The sequence below is a fragment of the Colobus angolensis genome, unplaced genomic scaffold (genome assembly GCF_000951035.1).
Source record: "Colobus angolensis palliatus isolate OR3802 unplaced genomic scaffold, Cang.pa_1.0 Scaffold3, whole genome shotgun sequence".
NCBI classification, from domain to species: domain Eukaryota; kingdom Metazoa; phylum Chordata; class Mammalia; order Primates; family Cercopithecidae; genus Colobus; species Colobus angolensis.
Window position 1 is genome coordinate 27,565,694 of NW_012116265.1, and position 18,595 is coordinate 27,584,288.

Sequence of the window (18,595 nt, forward strand, 5' to 3'; positions counted from 1 at the left end):
TGCTAATTAATTTTCCACTCACTCAGCAGTCCAGTGCTTGGTAATTATGAGGATACAAAAGGGAGAAAAAAAATTAATTCAGAAAAACCTTTCAATATAACAAAAAGTGATATTTCTATACTGGATCAAGAAAGCTATATTTAATTTGAAGAATTATCTTAACAGTTGCAAAGAGTAATTTCTCCATTTAAACTGTGGGATCCTTAAGGGGAGGACCATTTCTTATTTTTCTTTCTAATCTTAGAATCCCTAATGCTTAATATGGGACTTGGCAAATAAGCATATTACTATGTTTACCAAATTAAAATTTTATTACAAAAGAATTAGCAAGAGAATGAAGTTTAATTCTTTCTTGATGTTATTGCTTGCATAAAGAAAGAGTTCTTTTATGTTTGAAAACCACTTAATTCCACAGGAAAAACAGGATCCCCTGAACTCATTGGTGTAGGTAATATAAGTAATGGTTAAAAAAGGAACACTATGAAAGAATCAACTGGTGTTCCTTAAAGGCCAGCACAAACTTTAGCTTTAGTCTCTATCATGGTACCTTAATTCTTTATTTGCTTTTACTAAAATTAAATGTTATAGTACACGTGACAGCAAAGAGAATATAGTAACTAATGACCCACTCATAATCTTCTGTATCTGTGCTTCAAGTGGCTGCCACTGATGGGATATATACTGTCTATGTAACAGAAAGAACATTACAACTCATATTCCATACTAGTCAATGGACACATTTAATTTTATATTCATACTGCACACAGGATACATAAATGGCTATCAATTATGAAACCCTGAAACTATACAGTTGCTCTATATTTTTAGGTTGCTCTGAGATCAACTATTAATTAATGCTCATTAAATCAACAGATTCTAAGTTGACATTTCTAACTTAAGTGATGTAATTGTCCTCATTTAGGGGATTTAAACCTAAGAGTTGCTAAAATAGTGGCAAATAATTACCATTAAATTGAGGATGGATATCAACATCTGTGTCAACAAAGGCATAGTTTTAGGTAGACTAATTTAATATAATAATAGTATATCATTAATGTAATATAATAATTTAAATATACCCAGTTGCCAAGTGTTAAAAGATTAACAATATGAATTGAGCTTTTTTTTTCACAACAACACATCAACATGCCTATTTATAAATTGGAATATAAGCTCCTAACTTGTGAGAACAAGTTACTTTAATAAACTTGGCAGTTTAGTTTTATTAAATTAGTATTTACCTACAATTAATGGATATCAACTGATGATTATACACAATCACAGAAAACAGTAACTTTACATAGTAATAAACTGGATTCTCTGGGTTAGGAATTGATAACTTCTACCAGTAGTAATATAACAGTCTCTGAAAGTTTAACTTAACAGGCAGAAAAAAAAAAAAAACAAAACCAAAAACCAAAACAACAACAACAACAAAAAGAAGTGAAGTGGGAAAATTGTGGCTACAGAATACTAAAGCTCTTAACCCTGGAAAAAAAAGGGGCACACTTAAGTGTTAGGACTAAAGTTTCTTAGGTTTATCAATATAGTGTATTGATTAGTGGTATGGAATTAACTTTCTCTGCAACATGTTGGTGACTTTCTTACCTAGAGAGCATGCCCAGAGGTGTAACATTAAGTGATCCCATCAGCATTGCCAGGGCCATCCCTGGTGCTTCCCGTTCTATTACTTCTTTTGTGGCCTGTAATTAAAGATTAAATAGCAGACTGAGTGAAATAAGCCAAAAAAGAATGAAGCAGACTAGTAAAACCCACTTAAAAATGATTATAAACCAGGCTTTCAACAACCATACTTTTAGTTTCTGAAACATTTATCTTTCTGAGGCATCCAGACTCAATTCGCAAGGACCACTGAATAAAAGCTGAGGATCAAGAAAATAAAGAAGATTTTTATATTTTAAGCAGTCCTTTCATATTGCTTATAGCTCAGAAGTATTTGATAGAAATCTCATCTCACTAATAACTTAAATTCTAAAAATGAAGCTTCAGATGGCTATAACAAATTAGTAGATTTTTCACTGTGTAAGTAATCTGGGTATTTTCCTTTGTCTATTACTCTTGAAATACTTAGTCCCTGAAAACCTGAGATAATCCGTATCTCTCCTAGCTCTATGCTTTTATAATATGATTAAAAAGATCTCAAGAAGTCATCATGTCAACCTTCCCCATGTACTGGTTAGAGGAAAAATTCTACATTTACATCTTCGAAATCTTTAATATAAATTAACTGTCTTTTTTTTTTTTCAGATTTCTCCACTTTTTAAAAAAATTATACTTTAAGCTCTGGGGTACATGTGCAGAATGTGCAGGTTTGTTAACCTAGGTATACACGTGGCATGGTGGTTTGCTGCACCCATCAACCCATCTATATTAGGTATTTCTCCTAATGCCATCTCTCCCTTAACCCTCCACCCCCTGACAGGCCCTGGTGTGTGATGTTCCCCTCCGTGTGTCCATGTGTTCTCATTGTTCAAATCCCACTTATGAGTGAGAACATGCAGTGTTTTGTTTTCTGTTCCTGTGTTCGTTTGCTGAGAATCATGGTTTCCAGCTTCATCTATGTCCCTGTGAAAGACATAAACTCATCCTTTTTTATGACTGCATAGCATTCCATGGCGTATAAGTGCCAAATTTTTTTTAGTCTATAATGACGGGCATTTAGGTTGGTTCCAAGTCTTCACTATTGTGAATATTGCTGCAATAAACATATGTGTGCATGTGTCTTTAGAGTAGAATGATATATAATCTTTTGGGTACATATCCAGTAATGGTTCAAATGGTATTTCTGGTTCTAGATCCTTGAGAAATTGCTACACTATCTTCCACAATTGTTGAATTAATTTACACAATGGTAATTTACACCATTGTGTAAATTAATTCAACAGTATAAAAGTATAAAAACAGTATAAAAGCATTCCTATTTTTCCACATCCTTTCCAGCATCTATTGTTTCCTGACATTTTAATGATCGCCATTCTAACTGGCATGAGATGGTATCTCATTGTGGTTTCTGACTTGCATTTTTCTAACGACCAGTGACCATTAGCTTTTTTATATACGTTTGTTGGCTGCATAAATATCTTTGTTTTGAGAAGTGTCTGTTCATATCCTTTGCCCACTTTTTGATGGTGTTGTTTTTTTCTTGTAAATTTGTTTAAGTTCTTTGTAGATTCTGGATATTAGCCCTTTGTCAGATAGACAGATTGCAAAATTTTTCTCCCATCCTGTAGGTTGTCCGTTGACTCTGATGATGGTTTCTTTTGCTGTGCAGAAGCTCTTTAGTTTAATTAGATCCCGTTTGTCAATTTTGGCTTTTGTTGTGATTGTTTTTTGTGTTCTAGTTATGAAATTTTTGCCCATGCCTATGTCTTGAATAGTATTGCCTATGTTTTCTTCTAGGGTTTTTATGGTTTTAGGTCTTATATGTAAGTCTTTAATCCCTCTTGAGTTAAATTTTGTATAAGGTGTAAGGAAGGGATCCAGTTTCAGTTTTCTGCATGTGGCTAGCCAGTAGTCCCAACACCACTTATTAAATAGAAAATTCTTTCCCCATTGCTTGTTTTTATCAAAGATAAAATGGTTGTAAATGTGTGGTGTTATTTCTGAGGCCTCTGTTCTGTTCCTTGGTCTATGTATCTGTTTTGGTACAAGTACCATGCTGTGTTGGTTACTGTAGTCTTGTAGCATAGTTTGAAGTCAGGTAGCGTGATGCCTCCAGCTTTGTTCTTTTTTCTTCGGATTGTCTCGGGTATACGAGCTCTTTTTGGTTCCATAGTAAAGTAGTTTTTTCTAATTCTGGGAAGAAAATCAGTGGCAACTTGATGGGGATAGCATTGAATCTATAAATTCCTTTGGGCAGTATGGACATTTTCACAATATTGATTCTTCCTATCCATGAGCATGGAATGTTTTCCCATTTGTTTGTGTCCTCTCTTATTTCCTTGAGCAGTGGTTTGTACTTCTCCTTGAAGAGGTCCTTCACATCCCTTGTTAGTTGTCTTCCTAGGTATTTTACTCTCTTTGTAGTAATTGTGAATGGGAGTTCACTCATGATTTGGCTCTCTGTTGCTGTATTATTGGTGTATAAGATTTCTTGTGATTTTTGTGCACTGATTTTATAGCCTGAGACTGCTGAAATTTCTTATCAGCTTAAGGAGATTTTGGGCTGAGACAATGGGGTTTTCTAAATATACAATCATGTCATCTGCAAACAGAGACAATTTGACGTCCTCTCTTCTTATTTGATTGCCCTTTATTTCTTTCACTTGCCTGACTGCCCTAGCCAGAACGTTCAATACTATGTTGAATAGGAGTGGTGAGAGAGGGCATCCTTGTCTAGTGCCAGTTTTCAAAGAGAATACTTCCACCTTTTGCCCATTCAGTATGATATTGGCTGTGGGCTTGTCATAAATAGCTCTTCTTATTTTCAGATACATTCCATCAATACCTAGTTTATTGAGAGTTTTAGCATGAAGTGCTGTTGAATTTTATTGAGGACTTTCCTGTATCTATGGAGATAATTATGTGGTTTTTGTCATTGGTTCAGTTTATGTGATAGATTACATGTACTGATTTGCATATGTGAACCATGCTTGCATCCCAGGGATGAAGCCAACTTGATTGTGGTGGATAAGCTTTTTGATGTGCTGCTGGATTTGGTTTGCCAGTATTTTATTGAGGATTTACGCATCAATGTTCATTGGGGATATTGGCCTGAAATTTTCTTTTTTTTGTTGTGTCTCTGTCAGGTTTTGGTATCAGGATGATGCTGTTCTCATAGAATAAGTTAAGGAGGATTCCCTCTTTTTCTATTGTTTGGAATAGTTTCAGAAGGAATGGCACCAGCTTCTCTTTGTACTTCTGGTAGAATTCAGCTGTGAATCTGTCTGGTTCTGGGCTTTTTTTGGTGGGTACCCTATTAATTACTGCCTCAATTTCAGAACTTATTATTGGTCTATTCAGGGATTTATTTCTTCCTGGTTTAGTCTTAGGAGGGTGTATGTGTCCAGGAATTTATCAATTTCTTCTAGATTTTCTAGTTTACTTGCATAGAGGCATTTATAGTATTCACTGATGGTAGTTTATATTTTGGTGTGATCAGTGTGATATCCTGTTCATCATTTTGTATTGTGTCTATTCAATTCTTTTCTCTTTTCTTCTTTGTTATTCTGTCTCGTGTTCTATATCTTTTGATAATTTTTCAAAAAACCAGCTCCTGGATTCATTGATTTTTTGAAGGTTTTTCGTGTCTCTATCTCCTTCATTTCTACTCTGATTTTAGATATTTCTTGTCTTCTGCTACCTTTTGAATTTGTATGCTCTTGCTTCTCTAGTTCTTTTAATTGTGATATTAGGGTGTTGATTTTTAGATCTTTCCCGCCTTCCCCTGTGGGCATTTAGTGCTATACATATTCCTCTAAACCGTGCTTTAGCGGTGTCCCAGAGATTCTGGTATGTTGTGTCTTTGTTCTCACTGGTTTCAAAGAACTTATTTATTTCTACCTTAATTTGTTATTTACCCAGTAGTCATTCAGGAGCAGGTTTTTCAGTTTCCATGTAATTGTGCGGTTTTGAGTGAGTTTCTTAATCTTGAGTTCTAATTTGATTGCACTGTGGTCTGAGAGACTGTTTTGATTTCAGTTCTTTTGCATTTGCTGAAGAATGTTTTACTTCCAACTATGTTGTCAATTTTAGAATAAGTGCCACGTGGTGCTGAGAAGAATGTATATTCTGTTGATTTGGATGGAGAGTTCTGTAGATGTCTATTAGGTCTGCTTGGTACAGAGCTGAGTTTAAGTCCTAAATATCCTTGTTAATTTTATGTCTCAATGATCTGTTTAATGTTGACAGTGGGGTGTTAAAGTCTCCCACTATTATTGTGTGGGAGTCTAAGTCTCTTTGTAGGTCTCTAAGAACTTGATTTATGAATCTGGGGGCTCCTGTATTGGGTGCATATATATTTAGGTTAGCTCTTCTTGTTGCATTTATCCCTTTACCATTATGTAATGCCCTTCTTTGTCTTTTCTGATCTTTGTTAGTTTATAGTCTGTTTTATCAGAGACTAGGATTGCAACCCATGCTTTTTTTTTGCTTTCCATTTGCTTGCTAAATATTCCTCCATCCCTTTATTTTGAGCCTATGTGTGTCTTTGCATGTGAGATTGGTCTCCTGAACACAGCACACCCATGGGTCTTGACTCTTTATCCAATTTGCCAGTCTGTCTTTCAATTGGGGGCATTTAGCCCATTTACATTTAAGGTTAATATTGTTATGTGTAAATTTGATCCTGTCATTATGATGCTAGCTGGTTATTCTGTCCCTTAGTTGACGCAGTTTCTTCATAGTTTCGATGGTCTTTACAATTTGGTATGTTTTTGCAGTGGCTGGTACCAGTTGTTCCTTCCCATATTTACTGCTTCCTTCAGGATCTCCTGTAAGGCATGCCTGGTGGTGACAAATTGACTCAGCATTTGCTTGTCTGTAAAGGATTTTATTTCTCCTTTGCTTATGAAGCTTAGTTTGGCCAGATATGAAATTCTCAGTTGAAAATTCTTTTCCTTAAGAATGCTGAATATTGGCCCCCACTCTCTTTTGGCTTGTAGGGTTTCTGCCAAGAGATCCACTGTTAGTTTGATGGGCTTCCCTTTGTGGGTAACCCAACCTTTCTCTCTGGCTGCCCTTACCATATTTTCCTTCATTTCAACCTTGGTGAATCTGATGATTATGTGTCTTGGGGTTGCTCTCCTCAGAGAGTATCTTTGTGGTGTTCTTTATATTTCCTGAATTTGAACGATGGCCTGTCTTGCTAGGTTGGGGAAGTTCTCTTTGATAATATCCTGAAGAGTGTTTTCCAACTTGGTTCCATTCTCCCTGTCACTTTCAAGTACACCAATCAAAAGTAGGTTTGGTCTTTTCACACAGTCCCAAACTTCTTGGAGGCTTTGTTCATTCTTTTTCATTTTTTTTCTCTCATCTTGTCTTCACGCTTTATTTCATTAAGCTGATCTTCAATCTCTGAAATTCTTTCTTCAGCTTGATCGATTTGGCTGTTGATACTTGTGTATGCTTCATGAAGTTTTCGTGTTGTGCTTCTCAGCTACATCAGGTCATTTATGTTCTCCTCTAAACTGGTTATTGTAGTTACCAATTCCTCTAACCTTTTTTCAAGGTTCTTAGCTTCCTTTCATTGGGTTAGAACATGCTTCTTTAGCTCAGAGGAGTTTTTTATTACCCACCTTCTGAAGTCTACTTCTGTCAATTTGTCAAACTCATTCTCCCTCCAGTTTTGTTCCCTTGCTGGCAAGAAGTTGTGATCCTTTGGAAGAGAAGGCGTGTTCTGGTTTTTGGAATTTTCAGCCTTCTTGTGCTGGTTTTTTGTCATCTTCGTGGATTTATCTACCTTTGGTCTTTGATGTTGGTGACCTTCAGATGGGGTTTTTGTGTGTATGTCCTTTTTGTTCATGATGTTGATGCTATTCCTTTCTGTTCATTAAGTTTTCCTTCTAACAGGCCCCTCTGCTGCAGGTCTGCTGGAGTTTGCTGGAGGTCCACTCTAGACCCTGTTTGCATGGGTATCACCAGCAAAGGCTGCAGAATAGCAAAAATTGCTGCCCATTTCTTCCTCTGGAAGCTTCATCCCAGAGTGGCACCCGCCAGATGCCAGCCAGAGCTCTCCTGTATGACATGTCTGTCAACCCCTGCTGGGAGGTGTCTCCTACTCAGGAGGCATGGGGGTCAGGGACTCACTTGGGGAGGCAATCTGTCCCTTAGCAGAGCTCGAGCCTGTGCTGGGAGATCTGCTGCTCTCTTAGGAGCTGGCAGGAAGGAGCTAAGTTTAAGTCTGTTGAAGCTGCACCCACATCCGCCCCTTCCCGCAGGTGCCCTGTCCCAGGGAGATTGGAGTTTTATCTATAAGCTCCTGCCTGGGGCTCTTTGTCTTTCAGAGATGTCCTGCCCAGAAAGGAGGAATCTAGAGAAGCAGTCTGGCTACAGCAGCTTTGCTATGCTGTGGTGGGCTCTGTCCAGTCCGAATTTCCAGTGGCTTTGTTTACACTGTGAGGGGAAAACTGCCCACTCAAGCCTCAGTAATGGTAGACGCCCCTCCCTGCACCAAGCTGGAGTGTCCCAGTTTGACTTCAGACTGCTGTACTGGCAGTGAGAATTTCAAACCAGTGGATCTTAGCTTGCTGGGTTCTGTGGGGGTGGCATCTGCTGTGTTAGACCACTTGGCTTCCTGGCTTCAGCCCCCTTTCCAGAGGAGTTAACAATTTGTCTCACTGGCATTCCAGGCGCCACTGGGGTATGAAAAAACACTCTTGCAGCTAGCTTGGTGTCTGCCCAAACGGCCACCCAGTTTTGTGCTTGAAACCCAGGGTCCTGGTGGTGTAGGCACCCTAGGGAATCTCCTGGTCTGTGATTTGTGAAGACTGGGAAAAGCATAGTATCTGGGCCGGAATGCACAGTTCCTCATGGCTTCCCTTGGCGAGGGGAGGGAGATCCGTGATCCCTAGTACTTCCTGTGTGAGGCAACACCCCACCCTGCTTCAGCTCGTCCTCCATGGGCTGCACCCACTGTCTAACCAGCCCTAACGGTATTAGCCGGATACCTAGTTGGAAATGCAGAAATCACCTGCCTTCTGCATTGATCTTGCTGGGCGTTGCAGGTCAGAGCTGTTCCTATCTGGCCATCTTGCCCAACTATCTTTTTTAAATAAAAATGTAACAAAGTGAAGGGGTTTGCCTATATACCAGGAGTTTTAGGATAGGGCACTCTTTTTTTTTTTTTTTTTTTGAGGCAAAGTTTTGCTCTTTTTGCCTGGAGGGAGTGCAGTGGCCAGATCTCAGCTTACTGCCAACTCTGCCTCCTGGGTTCAAGTGATTCTCCTACCTCAGCCTCCCAAGTAGCTGGGATTACAGGCACGCACCACCATGCCAGGCTAATTTTGTACTTTTAGTAGAGATGGGATTTCACCATGTTGGCCAAGCTGGTCTCAAACTCCTGACTTCAGGTGATCCACCCACCTCATCTTCCCAAAGTACTGGGATTACAGGCATGAGCCACCGTGCCTGGAGGATAGGGCATTCTTAAGATAAGTATAATTAAATCTGGAATACACTACTGAAAGGAAAATTTCATTTTCCTACTGACAGGAAAATTTCCTAAAGTTTCCTAAATTTTCCTAAAGACAGGAAAATTTCATTTTTGAAGGATCAAAATAGGTATATATTTTATTGTATAATGGTAAAGATACATTTTAGGCTAAAAGTTGGGGGTGAAATATATGACTTAATCCATTTTCAGTTCTCTGTTTCCAAAAATTAAGCAAGTTATAATATTTGAAAGCAATACAAAAATAAAGTTTGGAAAATGAAGTATTACAGTAAATAAGTAGAAAGGCAAACAAAAAGTAAATTATGAAGGTATACAGGGCAAGGTTTATATTTCAATATTTCTTTGAAAGTAGAATGATACTCTTCAATAAGATTGTAGCTCTGGGCAAAAGCAGTTAAAATGCATCAGGCATGTATTAGACGCTAATTGATGTTATAAAAAAAGTTTAGAATGCATATAAATTAGTTAATCCCTTCCAATTATATAGAATACAGGATTACCAGAATTGATGCAATATACTGGTACAGTGAATTCCAGCATAATGCGATATTTAACAATGGGAGACATTTTAAAGAAAAACTAACAAAAATATAAGGATTTTTCTAGCATTATCCAATCTTTTTTTACACATTTAAATTTTTTTTAAATTTTACTTTAAGCTCTGGTATACATGTGCAGAATGTGCAGATTTGTTACATAGGTATACATGTGCAATGGTGGTTTGCTGCACCTGTCAACCCGTCATCTAGGTTTGAAGCTCTGCATGCATTAGGAATTTGTCCTAATACTCTCCCTTCCCTTCCCCCTCACCACACGACAGGCCTCAGTGTGTGTTGTTTTCCTCCCTGTGTCCATGTGTTCTTATTGTTCAACTCCCACTTACGAGTGAGAACATGCAGTATTTGATTTTCTGTGCCTGTGTTAGTTTGCTGAGAACGATGGCTTCCAGCTTCATCCATGTCATTATCCAATCTTTATTACTTATTTTCTAAAGCCAATCTGTCTGTTATGATTTTGACACTTACCAAGATGAAACACTAGTTCTATGTTATAAATTGCTTTATGGAGGTTTACAACTTCTCAGGGATGTTAAAATTAGAGCCCTCAACATCAAGCAAGGGGATTTTCTTGATAATAATATTAAAGAAACTTCTTGGATAGCATTAATATTTATTTCATTACTTGCTTGAAAAAGTTATATAAGCAATGGTTGACATTTAATGAAATTCGGGGCTTCACATAAAGAAGATATATTCTAAAGTATAGTAGCACACTTTATTTAGGGACATGAAGGGAAATATCAACAGATAGCTGAGAGGGAGTATTTCACTTAAAATTGATACTTCAAAGCACAACATTTATCCATTTAAATAACAAATATTTATTAAGCATCTACTATGTACTAGGTAGTATCTGAGGTATTGATGTTACAGTAGTGAATAAAACAAACCTCAGAGAGTATGTAAGCTCACTATCACCCAGCACATGAAAAACTCAATTGACAAATGATACGTGAGAATTGCCTAAAAGAGATGCGGTTCATTGATTTTTCTAAATCCTCTAAAACATACCACCGGATTTCGCCAGACCACTGGAGAGTGATCTACTCTGAATGCCTTATTTCACTTTTTATAGAATTGTTTTATTGGGCTTTGCTTTTGTGGTATGAAATCAGAATCAATAAACTGGCTCAAACTTTTATTTACATTAGGAAGCATCTGAATTGTTCATCACATTACATTCTGGTCTTTAGGAGAACCTACAGGAGAAATTTCCTCTCAAGTATCATAACTAGGAATGGGTACTCTTCTATGTTACCAGTTTGTTTTTAAATTACAATGCTTGTGAATCAAGTTATCCTTGAGAACAGAGACTAATTTGTGGACACCTTTCAGTAGGCTTACTGAACACAACTTTAGTTTCATCTGATTTTTCTCTGTCCTACTCTTCACATTTATATTTTTAAAAATTCTGTTGTATTTAGTATTTGGGTAAGCCATAATATTTTTCAGGGTATAAAAATATATAGATGGATGGATCAGTGTAGGTACAGTTGCCCTCCATATTGCTGGTTCAACATCTGTGGATTCAATCAACTGAGGATCGAAAATACAGTATTTAGGGGTTCTGCAAGGCTGACTGTATTCTTTACAAAGTTCTTCATCTTTCTCTAAATATAATTCAGGCAGGCGAGTTAATTCTTTCTGAAGATCTTCTAAAGAATTTGGGCATATAGACAGACACAAACCTTATATGTTTTAGAACATAAAAGAAAAAATATATCATGGTGATGCCACTGAAAGGCATTGATGCTGATGGTGGTGAGTTGGTTGGGGTAGGTGGATGGATGTCAGACTCTCTATACTAGATACCAACTGATCTTTTCAATAGGGTATTCCTAAATAATATACAAATACACTCTTGCTCACATTTGTATCAAACATTTTACATCAAACATTAGAACCCTTCTATTTTCATTTTCTCTTCTTCTTAAGCTGTTTGGTGTAGTAAAAGATCATCATCTATGACGTCAGACAATGACACTACACAGTTAAGGTCAATAACAATAGGAGCTGGATCTATTTCAGCATCTACTTAAGAGCCCAACATATAGTACGTGCTCAAGAAATATTTGTTGAATAAAGAAGTGAAGGAATAAATGAACCAATCTATATGTGAAACTTGGCTTTACTACGTATTTGCTATGTGAATTAGAAGAAAATATTTAACCTATTTCCAGAGTACTTATGAATATAATGGAGGTAATAATAAAACATACCTACATCTTATATGAGGGCTCTGAGAACTAAATGATAAATCACTTAGCATAGAGTAGGTATTCAATACATGTTAGTTCTTCCTATGCTTCTACCTTCCAATTCTTCTTACATCCTTGCAGTTCTGCACATATCAGTTAGAGAATAGAAATAATACAAAAATCCAGAAACTACCTGCAAACAGTAGTAGAGAACCAAAGACTAGAAAAAAGAGAATGGAGAGCAAGAACCCAGATGCAAGAGCATTGGCAAATGCCAGGTAGGAAGTAGAATAATCAAATTAGGGATCTAAACTAGGGAGCAGGCAGCTGAATGAGATGGGGACTGGAAGATAGACAAGAGAGCAAGAGCTGAGTACAAAGACCTGTAAACAATAAATGGGGAGATGCAACTAGAAAACAAAGAATAAGACAATAAAACTTAATTACAAATATAACAAGAGAAAGATACCTGTTTATTAGAAAATCTGAACAGAAGAATGGTTTAAAGAATGTAGCTTTATCACTTTCAATCACATATGCTAGTACAATATAGACAAATAAAGGTTATCTGTAGCTGTTAATGAACAGATAACACAAGTATTCATTATCAACAGACTGTTCATTATCAATGGCAGAAAAGACGCCATTAAAAGCCTGAAACCATTTTTTCCTTAACTAGCTTAAAGTTCTCTTTCCCTCTTATACATTATTAACTTAGTTACCAAATTCTTTTATTCCTTGAAAGATGGTAGAAATTTATAGTCTTACTTCAGGTATCAGTATTTCTGAACTAGTAGGTCTAAAATATAAAAGTTTAATTGGATTTAGCTATTCTTTTTAAACAAAATATTTATCTTTGACGTCTAAATATTTCTCCAATATGAAAGTTGCAACCTTCTGTGAAAAATCACATAATTGTGATCTTTTTTTTTCTTGCTACTTTGAGGATAACATTAAAGTCAGAAAGATGCTTAAAAGACTGCTAAGTTGTAAAAACAGTGTCAAAAACAATGATTCAGTAATTCAGGTACCTTGTTGATGAAATTGTTCATATTTTAACTTCATAGGAAAAATGACCTTAAAAAAGATATTGCTAACAGACAATGATGATTAAAAATGTACAGAACATATGGTTGGGCATGGTGGCTCATGCCTGTAATTCCAACACCTTGGGCAGCCGAGGTGGGTGGATCACTTGAGGTCAGGAGTTTGAGACCAAGCTGGCCAACATGGTGAAACGGCATCTCTACTAAAAAATACAAAAATTAGCCAGGCGTGGTGGCATGCGCCTGAAGTTCTAGCTACTCGAGAGCCTGAGGTAGGAGAAATGCTTGAACCCAGGAGGCAGAGGCTGCAGTGAGCCGAAATTGTGCCATTGCACTCCAGTCTGGGCAACAGAGCGAGACTCTGTTTTAAAAAAAACCATAAAGAATATATAATAGATAAATCTAAATGTGTAGAAATACTTTACATGCATAGTGACTCTGTGAAAAATCACTTAGTATAGTGCTTTCACTTATTTTTATAGACAAGATTTTACTAACAGAGCAGACAAATTTATGCATTAGTACTCACGTGCTTGTAACCTGAGTAGGTAGATTTCCTAAAATTTCCTCCTCACAATTACTGCAGTGCCCTCTGCTGATTAAATAATCTTAAATAACAAAGACTATCTTTGAAATACCAGCTAATGACTACTGTTAATAACTTTGTTAAGTTATCAAGGTGAGATGTAGTTAGAGCAGGGTTTCTCAAACTTTAGTGTGCATCAGAATCTTCTAGAGGCCTTGTTAAAATACAGATTGCTGGGCCCCACTTCCAGAGATTCTGATTCAGAATTTCTAGGTGCCTCAAAATTTACATTTCTAACAAGTTTTCAGGTGACATTTCTGATGCCGGTCAGAAGACCACACTCTGAAAAACATACTGCTGATGGAAGGAATGATGTAGACTAATGACAATATGGACCATTTGGTCTTATCTTTATAATCACTTTATGTTCAACTTTGTAGATTGATGTAAATGTGACAGTCCTTCATCAGAACAGAATATAGATTTAGTGAGGAGATAAATTAGGTAAAAATAGGCAGTTTAATGTCAGCCACTTACATTTTCCTGACTTCTGCTTATTAAAGGACACATTAATTTCATTTTACATTTTTAAAAAGAGTTATAATAAACTAACAATTCTGACACTGCTCCTATGAGAAGAGAATTTAGTGAGGAGATAAATTAGGTAAAAATAGCCAGTTTAATGCCAGCCAGTTACATTTTCCTGACTTTTGCTTATTAAAGGACAAACACATTAATTTCATTTTACATTTTTAAAAAGGGTTATAATAAACTAACAATTCTGACGCTGCTCCTATAAGTATTCTATGGTACAGAGTAGGTATCCTTAAAATATTTTTCTTGGGACATCATGTAGTAGATAAAAGTTACATCCACGACAAACTCCCAAAGATGTTCAAGGAGTATTTGTTATAAATCTACTTTTTTCTCATTCAAGAAACAGAGCAGAATGGAAGAGTCACATTATTGTAAGAGCAGTCTCGAATTTAGTCTAATTAATTAAAATCATTCATTTACAGATTTTATTTTTATTTTAGTTACAAACAACTTTCAACCAATCATAACCACATCAACTTATAATAATATGACCAAATGGTCAAAGACTACTGCTATAAAGACAGAGAAGATGCAATCTGGAAATCAAGGTAATTGTAAAAGGCATCTCACTTTTACTTGGGAGATATTATCTTATTGCTAATGAACATCTTTTCTTGGGGTTTTAATCTTCTTAAATGTTTACATCTTCTTCAATTCTTGGAAGAAGCAGATAACTTTTCATGTGAAGAGAAGAAGACCTTTTTTTTTTCTGTTCAAATTGTACAATATTTAAATAAGATCTGGTTGTGATGAAAGGTCAAAGGAGACAGTACCATGGTAGGAAGGACACAGGAAGAAAAGAGTACAAATTTACATACTGCAGGTATTTTGTTTTCCATTACATTCAATGAACATATACTTTGCAGTGAGCATGAAATGGTGTCTGAGTTGGTAGTTTTCAGTTTAATTCAGTTCCAATGGTTAATGAATTGCTGTGCCAGGTAAGGTTCTAATGTTTAAAGGTAATTATTCCTCTTTATAAAGCATGCCAACCAATTTACCTAATTCAACCAAAGAATTTATTTCAACGCTGGGGTAAAAAGTGGTTGTTGGGCTTACTGAGATTAATATGTCTTTGAAAGATTTTCAAGTTTTTCTCACTTTAACTATGAAAAATCTCACTGTGTTTGTTAACATTCAGATCCCAACCTTTGTTCAAGAACCAACTCAAGTACATAGCAGTGAACACTCCTTAGCATCACAACTTTTCTCTTTACACGTTATTTTCCAATAATTTTTATCTAAACATTAATTTGATAATTAAATTATCAAACCATAAAACTTGGGAACTCAGGTGAACAAATCACTTTTTATAAGAGATTTTCATGGGAATACTTATCTTCATATTCCACTTATATAAACAGTACTACTTTGTATCTCATTCCAGGAAAAGATGAGAGAATATTGATATTCCTACGGATTGTTAGCATTTTTATATATGGAATATGTATGTATTCATTAATGGTAGAATGTTGGCTACATATGTCTTTCAACCTATGTTAAAAAAAAAGTTACTCATTCCCGTTCTTCAAAAGTTGATATGTAGATATGCGGGGAAAAAGTTCAGGAAATCTAATACACAACATGGTGACTATAGTTAATAATACTATACACCCTAGGATTGGGATTGTTTTTCAGGTTTGGACAACAGGCAACTGCAAAGTGACTTTATTAGGGCAGCTGGTGGGAGTGGGGTAGAAGAAACTGGTTGTATCTACTGGCACCAACCACATTTAATTACCTGGTCAGAATGGGTGGAAATGACTACCCCCACTAACCCACACACATATGTAAAAACACTACTGAGACTGCACATTTATAGCATTTCCTCCTTTGATGTGACCTTGATGTTCATTTTAACCCAATGTTATGCTTTCAAAGTTATACACTTAAGAGTGTCTCAGGTTATAAAAGAGCCAAACCAAACTTAAGAATTAATCAACAAAAAATATTTAAAAATTTAGGCTTACAAAATAAACTTGAAAGATTTTGTAAGCAGGCAATACTATTTTATATTGAAATGATTATGAATAGCCTAAACTCAGATCCTCTCTTCCATTTCTTTTCACATAATAAAAATTAAGTATACAAGAGAAGAGGGTATCCAAAGGAGGAACAATAAGTGGGACAGATGGAAACTGACATTTTACTCAACACTGTAATAAGGACATATATAGGCTTCTTCTATACCTAATCAGGTTTGTTTCTAAGAAAGCACTGAAAACAAAGAAATGCTTCATATCCCTATGAAGAGTATGTTATGTCCTGATCTCTCAGGGTTTTCTTTCCTGGTTTTTATTTTTTTGTATTAACACAAATTGCCCAGAGACTATCAGACTTTTTGTAATCTTCTTGAATAATTTAGCTTGAAAATTTTGAAAAAGTTTCAATTTTCCTGGGTATGCAGTAGATACATACATCTGGGGGGGACATGAGACACTCTGATAAAGAAAGGCATGCAATGCATAATAATCACTTCATGGTATATGGAGTATCCATCCCCTCAAGCATTTATCCTTTGTGTTATAAGCAAGCCAATTATATTTTTTATTTAAAATGTACAATTAAATTATTATTGACTAAGTCACCCTGTTGTGCTATCCAACTCCAGGTTTTTTCATTTTTTTCTAACTACTTTTTATATTTAGTCCCCTTGCTTCTTCACTACCATCCTCAGCTGGAAATCATCCTTCTACTATGTATCTCCATTAGCTCAGTTGTTTTCATTTTTAGCTCACACAAATGAGTAAGAAAATGTGAAGTTTGTCTTTTTGTGCCTGGCTTCACAAACATAATGACCTCCAGTTTCATCTATGTTGGAAATAACAGGTTCTCATTCTTTTTTATGGCCAAACAGAACTCCATTGTGTAGATGTACGACATTTTCTTTATCCATTCATCTGCTGATGGACACTTCGGTTGATTTTACACCTTGGCTATTGAGAACAGTGCTGCCAGAAACATGAGCGTGCAGATATTCCTTGGAAATATGATTTCCCCCCCTTTTTTTTTTTGAGACAGAGTCTCACTCTGTTGCCCAGAATGGAGTGCAGTGGCACAATCTCGGCTCACTGCAATCTCTACCTCCTGGGTTCCAGTGATTCTCCTGTCTCAGCCTCCCGAGTAGCTGGGATTCCAAGCATGTGCCACCATGCCTGGTTAATTTTTATATTCTTAGTAGAGACAGGGTTTCACCATGTTGATCAGGATGGTCTCAAATTCCTGAACTCAGGTGATCTGCCCGTCTTGGCTTCCCAAAGTGCTGGGATGACAGGCGTGAGCCACCACACCCGGTCCTGATTTCCATTCTTTTGGGTACATATCCAGCAGGGGAGTTGCTGGATCATATGGTAGCTCCATTTTTAGTTTTCTGAGAAACCTCCAAACTGTTCTCCATGGTGGTTGTACTAACTTAACATTCCTACCAACAGTGTACGAGGGTTCCCTTTTCTCGAATCCTCACCAATATTTGTTATGCCCTGTCTTTTGGATAAAAGCCATTTAAATGGGGTGAAATCATATCTCATTGTGGTTTTGATTTGTAGTTCTCTGATAATCAGTGATGCTGAGTATCTTTTCATAGTCCTGTTTGCCATTTGTACATCTTCTTTTGAGAAATGTCTATTCAGACCTTTTACCCATTTTTAATTGGATTATTAGATCTTTTTCGTATAGAGTTGTTTGAGTCTCTTATATATTCTGGTTATTAATCCCTCATCAGGTGGCTAGTTTGCAAATATTTTCTCCTATTCTGTGGGTTCTCTCTTCACCTTGTTGATTGTTCCTTTGCTGTGCAGAAGTTTTTAAATTTGTAATCCCATTTGTCCATTTTTGCTTTGTTTACTTGTGCTTATGAGATATTACTCAAGAATTTTTTGCATAGACCAATGTCTGGGAGAGTTTTCTCAATGTTTTCATGTAATGGTTTCATAGTTTTGAGGTCTTAAGATTTAAGTTTTTAATCCATTGTGATTTGTATGGCAAGAGATAGGGGTCTAGTTTCATTCTTCTGCATATACATATTCAGTTTTCCCAGCACCATTTATTGAAGAGACTGTCTTTTCCTGGGTGCATGTTGTTGACATCTTTGTCAAAAACAAGTTCACTGTAGGTGTACAGATTTATTTCTAGATTCTCTCTTCTGTTCCATTGGTTTATGTGTCTGTTTTTATGTCAGTACCATGCTGTATTAGCTACTATAGCTCTATAATATACTTTGAAGTCAGGTAATATGATTCCTCCAGTTTTGTTATTTTTGCTTAGGATAGCTTTGGTTATTCTGGGTCTTTCGTGGTTCCAGATAAATTTTATGATTATTTTTTCTATTTCTGTGAAGAATATCATTGGTGTTTTGATAGGGATTGCATTGAATCTGTAGATTGCTTTGGGTAGTATGAACATTTTAACAATATTGATTTTTCCAACCCATGGTTATGGAATAACTTTCCAGTTTTTGGTGTCCTCTGCAATTTCTTTCATCAGTTTTACAGTTTTCATTATAGAGATCTTTTACTTAATTCCTAGGTATTTAATTT

At 36.2% G+C, this 18,595-nt stretch overlaps 1 protein-coding gene across 8 annotated transcripts in view; it reads right to left on the bottom strand.

Annotated features, from left to right (window-relative positions):
* GPHN (gephyrin) overlaps positions 1–18,595 on the bottom strand; it is a 734,237-nt gene that overhangs the window by 328,791 nt on the left and 386,851 nt on the right. For all 8 annotated transcript variants that reach the window (XM_011949716.1, XM_011949712.1, XM_011949717.1 and 5 more), the window contains one exon: positions 1,609–1,703. In XM_011949716.1, coding sequence (XP_011805106.1) covers positions 1,609–1,703 — 95 coding nt within the window. The remainder of the gene's footprint in view (positions 1–1,608; positions 1,704–18,595) is intronic.